The sequence below is a fragment of the Pteropus vampyrus genome, unplaced genomic scaffold, assembly GCF_000151845.1.
Source record: "Pteropus vampyrus isolate Shadow unplaced genomic scaffold, Pvam_2.0 Scaffold90, whole genome shotgun sequence".
NCBI classification, from domain to species: domain Eukaryota; kingdom Metazoa; phylum Chordata; class Mammalia; order Chiroptera; family Pteropodidae; genus Pteropus; species Pteropus vampyrus.
In genome coordinates this window covers 3,517,380-3,530,445 of record NW_011888871.1, presented here as the reverse complement: position 1 = coordinate 3,530,445, position 13,066 = coordinate 3,517,380, and the positions used below count along the sequence as shown (strand labels likewise).

Sequence of the window (13,066 nt, the reverse complement as noted above, 5' to 3'; positions counted from 1 at the left end):
CAGCTTGACCGGCTCAGCTCGTAATCGGTCGGTCATCCTGCGGCATAACTGACAGCTTCATCTGCACACACTATGTTAACACACCCCTACACACAGGAATGCGACAGCTGTGGACCAGTCCAGATGACGGATGTCCTTTACGACTGACTTAGTCACTCCCTTTGAAGGGACGTTTTATTTCCTTTACGACTTAGTCACTCCCTTTGAAGGGACGTTTTTATTTCCATCAGAAATAAAACCACAGAGGGGGAAAAAACCTAACTATATAAAGATGTTTTCCAGTCTTACTAGGTAGCCACCTGAAAACTTAAAAGGCGGGAAAGAGTTTAATGCATCACGGTACCCCCACACTAGGATTTTAAATGCAGGTATTTTTAAAAAAATTTTAAGATTATACAGACATCAAAAGCTCGCAGCAGTATTAACTGAAAAAAAGGTACGTCTACTACATCTGCAGTTCTAAAACAATGCACACACATGCGGAAGTGAATAGCCACATACATGTCGGAGTGACAAGGGCACTCGGGGACGTTAGAGCCTTCTGTGTGCCGCACGCCACTCTCCATAAGGAAGTGCGCCGTGCAGAATGACGACCTCTTGCTCTGCTAGATCACAGGCTCCAGCTTGCAAAGTACAAGCAGCAGTTGCTGATTCAAACGGTGCGTTTCCACGTGATTAAGAGAAAGTCCAAGTAAGAGTCTGGACTTTTGGTTCTTGGGCGAGGTCTCCAGGAATTGCCTACGACAAACTGATGCTCCCTAGAGCAGATAAACAAGGGCGTCCGATTTCAAAACGGCGCCCCTACGTGCCCTGTCCCTGGCAGAGGCTGCTGCTGACAAGCGGAGCTGTGTGTCTAATAATTGTTAGTGCCCCACAGCAACTGGAGGGGCCCTCCAGAGCCAAGGCCTTAAAAGAAATACGAGCTCTCACTTCTGGTCTCATTAGGACCACAAATCACACATGGGTCAGTAAGACTAAAGAAGCCTCACACACCAAACCTGCATCAAGGTCCAGGAAGGAGAACAACTTTGAGACGTTCAACTGAAAAATAACACAGGCAGGTGGGGGATGCCCCTGAGTGTCCTCCGACAGCAGCTCCCGGCCACTGAGCGAGCACCGGGTCATCTAACCCTCCCTCCACCTGCCAGCCAGTCTCCATCACTAAGTAACGTGCCCCAGGCCGCACAGACGTGGGCAATGAAGGCCCTATCAGCCGGGCAGCAGAACTGCGCCTCCGTGACCGTGACGGAGACAAAGCTTCCACCTCAGCGGAGCTTTAGTGCTGGTGACTCGGCAGCCACGCTGACCTCCGCCAGGCACATGCAGGACAGGCTAACGCAGGCGTGTCTGCGGAAACCCCTAAACTCTTGCTGCCCCGTCTCCACTCTGTCCTGAGGGTGCAGAGCGCTTACTTGTGATCAGAGAATTCATGATGACATGGGTGGCTTTAGCCTTCACCACGGGGACTTTGTCCGTACTGTCAGTGGCTGATGACAGGGTCACAGCAGGGGAGGAGACACTGGCCTCTCCTTCCTCCACCTGTTTGAGAGGAGAGAGGCAAGGAGGCACTAAGCGGAGCTGGGGAATCACGCACCCAGCCTTTGGGGAAGAAGCTACTGAAATTCCTTGAATGGGATACTAAGGAACTACCTGAAGGGAGGAGTTTATACCATCCATAGTGACAAGAGATAAAGACGTTACATGAACAGCTCGAATTTATACAAGTGGGAAAGCCAGAATTTGAAGCTCGGAGGTCCCCGACCTTCCCAGCCCGTTTGTCCCAACGGACAACACTACAGCCTACTGCTAAGCACCAACCTTGTCCAGGCCCAAGGCCGGCTTTTGCTTAACCCATCAGCACATTCACTAGGCAGTTCTCACCTCTAGGCCATGAGAATCCCCCAGAGGGCCTGGTACACAGAATGCTGGGCCGGAGCTGATTCAGTAGGCTTGGGAGGGGCTCCCAAATTTACATCTCTAACAAAATCCCAGGTGGTGGTGATGCTGCTGGACCCCAGACCAAATTTTGACCACGGTTCTAAAGGTTCAAGGAATGGTCTTTAAAAATAATAATAAAAAATCTAAGTGGCTCCTAATCCTCCACGTGAGCCGAGTTCGCCGCCGTGTCATCCACACTCAGGACTGGCAGGGAGGAGAGACGGGGTTTGTTCTTTGTCGCTGCATCTCCAAAGGAACGGAGAAAGCGGGGAGCACAAGTACTAAGGGTTGTGTCCCCATCGCAAAACAGGACTCATGCTTTCAACGGCGACCCTGCTGGAGTAAAACTCGCATTTCCGCCCCCTTCCCCCGGGAGACGGCGGACGTCAGGGCAGACGTCAGGGCAAACGCAAGAACGCGCATAACCGGGCAGGCTGGGCTGTCCTTTGAGCGCCCGGCCTGTGCCTCGCGAAGCGGGCAGCAGCCTGTCAGTGAAAGCGTGGCGCTGCCCTGAGAAGCACTGTCAGACGCGGTGCTTACTCATTCTCTGCTCCCGTCTCGGAGTCCACTGCCTGGGCGCTGTTCCCCCAGCTCAGCCAGTCCCCTTTATACAAAATGTTTTCTACTCGAGAGCTGACTGGGTCAGGTCTCATGAGACAGCGGACATCGGGAATTTCCCGCAGGGAAGGGTGCAGGGGACCCATTAGAAAGGAAGAATGACACGGCTCAGCCTAGTGACAGTTACGCTGGGAGCCGGGAGTCCTGTTATGTCAGGGACACACCTAGTACATGTCAAATCTTTTATTTAACCCCCACGACATCTCCACGACAAAAGTATTCTCATCTCTCAGATGGAGAACTGTGGCTCGGGGGTGAAGCTGTCTACCCAAGGTCACTGCTAACACATAGACCATTAGGGGATTCACACCCAGGTCTGCCCGCTGTGGACTTCCTGTCCGGCCCAGAGCTGTCCCTCAGCTCAGAGTTCAGTGAAACTGTGGCTGCAGGTTAAACAGCCTCATGTGAACTAGGCAGGCCTAGTTTACTCAGGCAACAGTACCCCCTTTCCTGCATTTCTGGTGACTGGAGAGTCAGAAGTGACAGAGACACGGTCCCTGCAGGCAGGAAGCAGTGACGCCTGCACCGAGCATGTGCGAACCTGTGAAGCTGGACTGCACGGAAGGGCTGCGTGAGCAGGTGGAGGCGTAACACGGCGTGTGGTGTCTGTGGGTGTGCGAGGGGCCGCAGGAGGGGGCGGGCCTCACAGAGAAGGCCCCTCGGAGGTGGCTGTGGCAAACGGGGGGCGTGAGACGTGTGCCAGAGAGAGCCGATTTCCCCCACTTGCGACAAATGTTTTTCTGGAACCTGCTTTATGCCAGGTCCTCTGCTCAATACTAAAGCTAGCCTTAAGGAAGTGCGCCGTGCAGAATGACGACCTCTTGCTCTGCTAGATCACAGGCTCCAGCTTGCAAAGTACAAGCAGCAGTTGCTGATTCAAACGGTGCGTTTCCACGTGATTAAGAGAAAGTCCAAGTAAGAGTCTGGACTTTTGGTTCTTGGGCGAGGTCTCCAGGAATTGCCTACGACAAACTGATGCTCCCTAGAGCAGATAAACAAGGGCGTCCGATTTCAAAACGGCGCCCCTACGTGCCCTGTCCCTGGCAGAGGCTGCTGCTGACAAGCGGAGCTGTGTGTCTAATAATTGTTAGTGCCCCACAGCAACTGGAGGGGCCCTCCAGAGCCAAGGCCTTAAAAGAAATACGAGCTCTCACTTCTGGTCTCATTAGGACCACAAATCACACATGGGTCAGTAAAACTAAAGAAGCCTCACACACCAAACCTGCATCAAGGTCCAGGAAGGAGAACAACTTTGAGACGTTCAACTGAAAAATAACACAGGCAGGTGGGGGATGCCCCTGAGTGTCCTCCGACAGCAGCTCCCGGCCACTGAGCGAGCACCGGGTCATCTAACCCTCCCTCCACCTGCCAGCCAGTCTCCATCACTAAGTAACGTGCCCCAGGCCGCACAGACGTGGGCAATGAAGGCCCTATCAGCCGGGCAGCAGAACTGCGCCTCCGTGACCGAGACAAAGCTTCCACCTCAGCGGAGCTTTAGTGCTGGTGACTCGGCAGCCACGCTGACCTCCGCCAGGCACATGCAGGACAGGCTAACGCAGGCGTGTCTGCGGAAACCCCTAAACTCTTGCTGCCCCGTCTCCACTCTGTCCTGAGGGTGCAGAGCGCTTACTTGTGATCAGAGAATTCATGATGACATGGGTGGCTTTAGCCTTCACCACGGGGACTTTGTCCGTACTGTCAGTGGCTGATGACAGGGTCACAGCAGGGGAGGAGACACTGGCCTCTCCTTCCTCCACCTGTTTGAGAGGAGAGAGGCAAGGAGGCACTAAGCGGAGCTGGGGAATCACGCACCCAGCCTTTGGGGAAGAAGCTACTGAAATTCCTTGAATGGGATACTAAGGAACTACCTGAAGGGAGGAGTTTATACCATCCATAGTGACAAGAGATAAAGACGTTACATGAACAGCTCGAATTTATACAAGTGGGAAAGCCAGAATTTGAAGCTCGGAGGTCCCCGACCTTCCCAGCCCGTTTGTCCCAACGGACAACACTACAGCCTACTGCTAAGCACCAACCTTGTCCAGGCCCAAGGCCGGCTTTTGCTTAACCCATCAGCACATTCACTAGGCAGTTCTCACCTCTAGGCCATGAGAATCCCCCAGAGGGCCTGGTACACAGAATGCTGGGCCGGAGCTGATTCAGTAGGCTTGGGAGGGGCTCCCAAATTTACATCTCTAACAAAATCCCAGGTGGTGGTGATGCTGCTGGACCCCAGACCAAATTTTGACCACGGTTCTAAAGGTTCAAGGAATGGTCTTTAAAAATAATAATAAAAAATCTAAGTGGCTCCTAATCCTCCACGTGAGCCGAGTTCGCCGCCGTGTCATCCACACTCAGGACTGGCAGGGAGGAGAGACGGGGTTTGTTCTTTGTCGCTGCATCTCCAAAGGAACGGAGAAAGCGGGGAGCACAAGTACTAAGGGTTGTGTCCCCATCGCAAAACAGGACTCATGCTTTCAACGGCGACCCTGCTGGAGTAAAACTCGCATTTCCGCCCCCTTCCCCCGGGAGACGGCGGACGTCAGGGCAGACGTCAGGGCAAACGCAAGAACGCGCATAACCGGGCAGGCTGGGCTGTCCTTTGAGCGCCCGGCCTGTGCCTCGCGAAGCGGGCAGCAGCCTGTCAGTGAAAGCGTGGCGCTGCCCTGAGAAGCACTGTCAGACGCGGTGCTTACTCATTCTCTGCTCCCGTCTCGGAGTCCACTGCCTGGGCGCTGTTCCCCCAGCTCAGCCAGTCCCCTTTATACAAAATGTTTTCTACTCGAGAGCTGACTGGGTCAGGTCTCATGAGACAGCGGACATCGGGAATTTCCCGCAGGGAAGGGTGCAGGGGACCCATTAGAAAGGAAGAATGACACGGCTCAGCCTAGTGACAGTTACGCTGGGAGCCGGGAGTCCTGACATGTCAGGGACACACCTAGTACGTGTCAAATCTTTTATTTAACCCCCACGACATCTCCACGACAAAAGTATTCTCATCTCTCAGATGGAGAACTGTGGCTCGGGGGTGAAGCTGTCTACCCAAGGTCACTGCTAACACATAGACCATTAGGGGATTCACACCCAGGTCTGCCCGCTGTGGACTTCCTGTCCGGCCCAGAGCTGTCCCTCAGCTCAGAGTTCAGTGAAACTGTGGCTGCAGGTTAAACAGCCTCATGTGAACTAGGCAGGCCTAGTTTACTCAGGCAACAGTACCCCCTTTCCTGCATTTCTGGTGACTGGAGAGTCAGAAGTGACAGAGACACGGTCCCTGCAGGCAGGAAGCAGTGACGCCTGCACCGAGCATGTGCGAACCTGTGAAGCTGGACTGCACGGAAGGGCTGCGTGAGCAGGTGGAGGCGTAACACGGCGTGTGGTGTCTGTGGGTGTGCGAGGGGCCGCAGGAGGGGGCGGGCCTCACAGAGAAGGCCCCTCGGAGGTGGCTGTGGCAAACGGGGGGCGTGAGACGTGTGCCAGAGAGAGCCGATTTCCCCCACTTGCGACAAATGTTTTTCTGGAACCTGCTTTATGCCAGGTCCTCTGCTCAATACTAAAGCTAGGGTTCAAAACTGGCCACGACTCCTGCCCTCAAGACGCTAATGGAAGGTGACAAAGTAACAGGGGGCCTGTGACAGGCCCACGCTGCGGTGGAGAGCGCAGAGGGAGAGGTGACCGTCTCGTTGGGAGGACAGAGGAAAAATCTGTACAGGAGACGTGTCTGTGCTACGGCCTAATGGACCATTTGTCAGGCAGTGGGGTGGGAGGAGGACGGGAGTGGGGCGGGGGGGACTGTAAACACTCCAGGCAATCAAGCCCTTGAAGCAAAGACCCGAGGCATCAAACTCCCTGTGAAGCGCACGAAGCCTGAGGCAACGTTCAGGGCTGGGCCAGGGCAGGGAGCGCACGCAGGCCCAGGATCCCGCGGAGCCAGACCAAGGAGCAGCCAGACCAAGGAGCAGCCAGACCAAGGAGCAGCCAGACCAAGGAGCGTGTGTCTGACACTGGGAGGTGGGGTGAGGGAGGTGGAAGGAGGACGGAGGAGACTTGGGCAGAAGACGTGACCATTCTAGTTTGAATTGAAAAGAAAAAAGGCCCACCGACTCCAGCTGAGGCACAGAAAACACATACAGGGACTGGTGGTGGCCAGAAGCCACTGAGGCTTCCGGGGCTGCGGAAGGAGAGCGAAGGGGCTGGGCTTGCCGGGGGCAGTCCGCGGGGTCAGGTACCTTGGCGAGATGCTGGTACTTGCGCTCTGGAATCACTGGCTTCCAGGGGATGCTGCCCATGTCCGCTGGAGGAGGAGTTATGGGCGCAGGGTCCTCCAGGGCATCATCATAGCTGAATGCCCGGCGGTACATCCCGATGGGCAGGGACATCTTGCCCAGAGGCCCACTGGGCTCAAGAGCTAAGAACAGAGACACCTGTCAGGATGGGTTCAGCGAGTGAACACACTAATAGCTTTGCTTTAAACCGACCTGCAGGCAGGAAAGCTCTGAAACACTCTTATTCTAGGACCGAGCAATAGCCTGTTCTGGAATAGAGAACCCATTCAAGGAAAGGTAATCCGTAGTACTAATTCCTTCCTTGGATTCTCCTCTTAACCCACTTAGTAACCCTAATCCACTGAAATGGATTAGGAAACCGAAGTTCAATATAAATTTACCTGAGCAAGGTCACACAACTTCAAAGTGCAGTAAGGTCAAAACCCAATCCCGTCTGCTTTCAAAGCTTGTGTTCTTTATGTCATGGAATCCGCCCCTACGCAATGCCAGCTCTCAACTTATGCAAGACTGAAGACACGAAGTTCTTGTTCCCGGTTTTTAGATGAGGAAAACAGTCCTAGAGCTGAACTGATTTGCCTAAGTTCACATGGACAGCAGCCAGCCCTCTGCCTCCCTACCTCACTAAAGACAAGAGCACGATTAACAAGAAGTATTTAAAACACTATGCTGTCCAGGGTTATCACTTGTTTCATGTGTTCTGTACGATTTAAACAGCAGAGCCAATTACCAGCACAGAAACTGCTCTCATAAAGCACTGCCAGCTGATCCTGCTAGTCCCGTCCACTGGAACTGACTGGAATGTCCCACAGTGAGGTGGGCACCCCACTTCAAGGGCACTCGGCTCTGCCAGACTAGGGAGCAGAGTTCATTCTGTTTACTAAGCCTTTCACAACAGAACTACTGTCCAGATCCTGCCTTCGGCGTGACATTTGCCTTTTGCTAAAATTATACAATCACTCTCCAAGACATCGACTTGAGGGGCACGAAGTCCAAAACCAGCAAAGACACTTCGTTTAAACGGCAAAGGGACCAAGCAGGTACCGTGATCATTACTATTACTAGTAATTACTAATAAATCCGTAAAAACAGAATGAGGATTAGTGGCTGCCAGGGCTGGGGGAGATGTTGGGGAGTGGGAAGTGACCACTCATGGGTATGAGGTTTTATTTTTAGGATGATGAAGATGTTCTGGAATGAGACAGTGGTCATGGCTGCACAACCTTGTGTAAACTAAAAGCCACTAAATTTTTCATTTTAAATAGATGAATTTCACAGTATGTGAATTATCTCAAAACAAACACACGAGCAAATAATAATTGCCAAGTACTCTTCCTTGCCAGGCATGTACATCCCTCATCTTACCTAATCCTCATAAAGCAGATTTACTTCCCATTCTCCAGCTTAGGAACCTGAGGCACAGATCTTAAGTGACACCCAACCAGTACACGTGGTGGGGACTAGAACGCATCTCAGCCAGCGTCACCCGTGACGGGCACTGCTCCATGCTCCCCACATGACAAGCATTAACATGATGAGTGCCACGCTAAGGTCTGGCCCGGACACAGGAGTTTACGGTAACCACACGACAACGAAAGACAAACTAAAACACCAGCTGATGAAGTCAGACACTGGAGAGGGACCGATACTGAGAGACATGGGGAAACGCCTATTACTCTAGTTAATTTGGGAGCAATTTCAAAAACATCTTAAAGGCTCCCAAGCGCCATCCCGACAGCCTTCTTAAAATAAATAAAGTCAGCTAATATATTTACTAGGATATACATTCCTACAAACAGAGACCCCGAAATTTTCTGGGCAGTAAGTGCTTATTCATCACTACCTTTTAACTCACATTTTCACATATTTAACGTTTAATCTTCACATCAGCCCTGAGAAATAGGCACTATCATCTATATTTCACTGATTATCTAAAATTGGGTGATTCAGATTCGATTAAAAATCACTGCCCTTCTCACTAAAAAGTCCAAGGCGGGATCAATGACTACAGTAACCCAAAATTATTGCTCTATACAGATCCAGACTCATCAAATGCCACTGTGAGCATTTTCATGACCAAGTTCAATTTGCTGCCTTTAAATCAGGCTGGTGCCTTTTTGCCTAGACCTCCATTCCACCTGTCCCCTACGTCCCCTAAGAAACGAAGTGAGTTTAATCATTTTGGTACATACTACGAGAACTACCCAATTTCTTCTGAATTCTTACTTGATGCCCTAGAAAAGGGATAAATTTGTCACACCCTTGAGGGAAATGATTGCTCTCTTTTCAGTTAGATTTTGGGTTCATACCCTGGCTGGGTGGTTAATAAGGTAATATTAAAATGATGCCAATCCATTAAATCTAAATACTCTCCTGGCAGCAGAGAGTAACCATCGATATCAGAAAAAGTGGTTTCTGTCTAGCTTAAAATAAGGGCAAAACATGACTTGACCAAAAAGAATTAAGGGCAAAACATGACTTGACCAAAAAGAATTAAGTTTACCAGGCACTTCTGTTTGTCTCGAAGCCATTGAAAGACTGGGATCCAGGTGCTTTTTCTATATAGATTTCAGAGCTGAGTCCCTGCCACCTAATAAAAATAACAAAAAGCATTTTCTTACAGTGAACACCAAAGAATAGCTCCAATGCTGTTCTTTTGACAGGCACACAGAGTTTTATGGCTTGTTTACAAGGTTGAAACACACATAAAAGAGCCAACGGGTAAGAAACATGACAGAGGAGGGAAAAAAAAAAAAAAAGGCTAAAGTCAAAGGTCTCACCACACCTGTGGCTGATGTCAACACCTATGATATGACAAAGACGATATACCTGGCGAAAAGGTCACCTTACCGGAGTGAAATGAGGTGACGATTATGCTGACAGGCAGATATTAACGAGGAGCATGGTCCAGCTGCAGCACATTAGCAAAGGTGCTCAGGAAGAGTCCGTCCATTCCAGAGGTTCTAAGAACAACAAACGACCCGCATTGGTACAGCCCTTCACAGTCTGCCAAACACCTTCCTGTGCAGTCATGTATTCCCCATGGCACAGTCTTACAAGAGGGATTACCAGTTTGTGTGTTTTCATGTTAAAGCTAGGGCTCAGGGTCCAAACAACTTGACCCACAGCGAGGGGCTAGGGACCACAGCAGGCAAACTCATTCTTTGCTGCTAACACTGACTAATATTTATAAGGATTTTATACAACACTTATCTTGTGTTTTAACCCTTGCAGCAACCCTGCAGAGCAGAAATTATTTATCCCCGATTTAATAATGATAAGGAAACTAAAAGTTAGGAGATAAGTGATTTTGTCCAGGATCACAGATAAGTGGCCCCTATGCAAGACAGGTAGCTCCACCCCCGTTTTACAGGGGCGTCCAAACGAAGCCCTGAGAAAGCCACATTATTTGCATTCCAGCTTGCTACACTGTCCTCCTACCCTGACGGAGCTCAGAAGGCACACTAGTTAGTTCTTCTTAAAGAGCATCTCGGAATCCAAAGTTCAGCCATCTTCCGGGTCCGGGAGCATTCCGAACCAGATCATCCCCTTCCACTCCCACTTCCCCGTCTCCTCCCCGGCAGAGCTTAAGTATCTCTTACACGGGATAAAAGACAAGGCCTCCAGGATTTGAAAGGCCAGGTCTGACCCAACCTCCTGTCCCACCCTACAAGGCAGGGAAATAATGAGAGATTGAGGCCGGGGCCCCGCACGAGTCCAAGGTTCCCCGAGGGCAGGGCAAGTAGGAGGCTTAAGAGGTGAAGGGGAGGGCGAGGTAGGGGGTCCCGGGCTAGGCCGGTTTGATCAAGTGTAGACGAGGCCCCGTGCCTGGCTGGGCTGCAGGGGCATCATCAGAGAGAAGGCCCACTGGGGACCCCAGAATGTGAAGCGAGGGACGCAAAGGCAGACCGGCCAACGTAAGAGCATGGAAAAGGGGGAAGGGAGAGGCCCGGGGCCAGGGCCGTGGTGGGCGGCCAGGAGCGAGCCCCTCAAGATGAGCGGAGGACGCAGCCCCGGGGACCGCCAGGCCCGGCCCATCCGGTTACCTGTTTGTTTCGCCGTCGCGCAGCTGCCTGCAGCCCGAGCTCCCGCACTAATGGGGCTCCGAGCACCCACGTCTCCCGAGAACCTGTGGCGCGGTCTGGACACAAACCATGGTGTAAGCGGTGCTGTTCCCGTGGTGACACCGAAGGCCTCGGGTACGGACTAGAAAACGACAGCAGCCAGCGGGCCGGCGGCCTCCGTGATAAAGCCTCCCAAGATCGCGTCACGTCGCGCGAGACTTGGTCCGGAAAGCTCTCAGAGCGTGCTGGGATTTGTAGTCCATGATCGGAAAGGCCCCAGGACCTTAGGGGCACTTGAAAAGAGCGGGGACCCTCTTCCAGGAATAGCTGGGTTAGGCATAGCTCATACAGAACTAAAAAAGGGAGCAAACCCCATCTGCCTCCCCTAGGCGAGGCGGGCCTAATGTCATTTTCCTTTTACACTAAGGAAAGAGATGCTTGAAGAGATGCCAACTCAAATGTCGCATACTGAAGGCAGACTCATTTTTTTCCTATAGAGTTTACAAATATGATAAAGCTTTAAAGCTGAGAAAGTAAAAGAAGATTTTAACAAATCTACCCACGTTCCTTTCGACCCCACAGCCCAAGCTTGCCATCACAGCTCATCTCCAGAGGGCGATGGGGCCTGAGGGGTGGGTGTCACACTGAAGTTTCAGCATTTGACGCTTGTCAGGCCTACTGGCAGGACTGAGAGACTTTCCTCAGGCAATTTTAAACCTGAGTGCCATTAACAGGCCACCACTCATGAGTGTGCTGTGAATTAAAGTCTTTCTCAAACTCTATAATTAGCTTATGAATATCACAATTACACTGCAGCGCGATTTTTTTTGTTGTTGTTAAGTATTACTTTGTTAATTTGGAAATTTTAAAATACTGTATGCCATAATTTGTTATCCTCTGTGGAAGCAAAACTGACACCTTGCCCTCCCCTCTTCCATCAGAAGGGTTACACATCACCCTTCAGTCAGCAGGGGAGAAAACAGCACTTTGCACCCTTATGTAAACCAGAAGACAGGATCACCTTATCCCCAAATAATGGAAAACTCAAGACTTTCCTGGAAGTTATTGACTTTCTGACAAACAATTTTACCCCTGACTTTTGTGGCACTGATGTCCGAAGCGAGGTCGTGATCGAGACAGACAGTAGCCATGTGAGAAAAGTGCTGTTTTGCACGAAGGACAGACTAACTGTAAACTTTTAACCTTCACGATTTTATGGGGTTTTCCTCTTTAGACGGATATCGTATTTTTTTTATTGGGGAGCTTATTTGTTTGAAGCCTAGACTCTCTTAGAAGCCTTCTTTGCAAGTAAACTCGTTTTCTAAATGATTTGGTTGCATAACTAAGGAGGATTCAGTCAGTCACAATGGAATCCAATCCACGAGGCCAAAGCTTCTCAGCTGTTTGAGCTCAGGCCATCTTTCTCAGCTCCTCGGGCAGATCTCTTGTGGCAACAGAGGTTCTGCTCTACCTCTTTTCTGTGATTTTCTTTCTGACTCTGGTTTTGGTTCTTAGCCAAACCTGCTTCCAATTCTGTGCAGTCACTTTATTTCCCCAAGAGCAGCGGCACCATTGGGAAGTTCTTCCTTGAAGTCCGTGTGGTTCTTGTCTGGGGGCAGACAACAGTCAAGGGACCCTGTGTGTGGCCGACCAGGGGATCTGGCTGCCTTGGTATGTATTGTTGTTTATAACATACACTTACCAGGAAACTAATTTTCTAAACGTTTTTGACTCTGAATTGTCCTTTTGGACTTCCTTGAGCATTTCATACTTTAATAAACTTGGAGCCTCAAAAATTGGAATTGACCAGAGTCTCTTGTGCATCCACTCTGGATGCCCATATCATCCTAGATTCCTATTTCATGGGGGAAGAGGCGCCTCCCTTCCTGCAGACATCTGCCATCTCTGGTCAGCCCAAGCCCTCAGAAAGACTCACTCCCTAGCCGACTTGCCAGTGTTCTCACCGCCCATCAGCAGACAGGAACTTGGTCACTGGGAAGGGGGGTGGGGGGGAGGAGGAGCTGGGGGGGTGGATTTGCATTTCTGGGGTCTCTAAACTGGGGAGCTCTTCCTGGAAGCCTACCCTTATGTCATCATAGATGAGGCATTCTACCCAGTAGTGCTCAGGAATTGTCCATTTCCAATGCACATTTGGACCTTGGCAAA

At 51.1% G+C, this 13,066-nt stretch overlaps 2 protein-coding genes across 2 annotated transcripts in view; one reads left to right on the top strand and one right to left on the bottom strand.

The window, feature by feature from the left end:
* The window catches only part of KIAA1191 (KIAA1191 ortholog), a gene marked incomplete at its 3' end in the record, with an annotated part of 14,602 nt that extends 3,500 nt beyond the window's left edge, over positions 1-11,102 (bottom strand). Inside the window, exons 1-5 of the mRNA XM_023532778.1 lie at positions 10,883-11,102; positions 9,687-9,799; positions 9,340-9,426; positions 6,783-6,961; positions 4,187-4,313 (exon numbers count right to left, since the gene is read on the bottom strand). Of these exons, the coding sequence (XP_023388546.1) occupies positions 4,187-4,313; positions 6,783-6,961; positions 9,340-9,367 (334 nt within the window). The remainder of the gene's footprint in view (positions 1-4,186; positions 4,314-6,782; positions 6,962-9,339; positions 9,427-9,686; positions 9,800-10,882) is intronic.
* Positions 10,831-13,066, top strand: part of ARL10 (ADP ribosylation factor like GTPase 10) — a 12,994-nt gene continuing 10,758 nt past the window's right edge. Inside the window, exon 1 of the mRNA XM_023532777.1 lies at positions 10,831-11,035. Within this exon, the coding sequence (XP_023388545.1) occupies positions 10,831-11,035 (205 nt within the window). The remainder of the gene's footprint in view (positions 11,036-13,066) is intronic.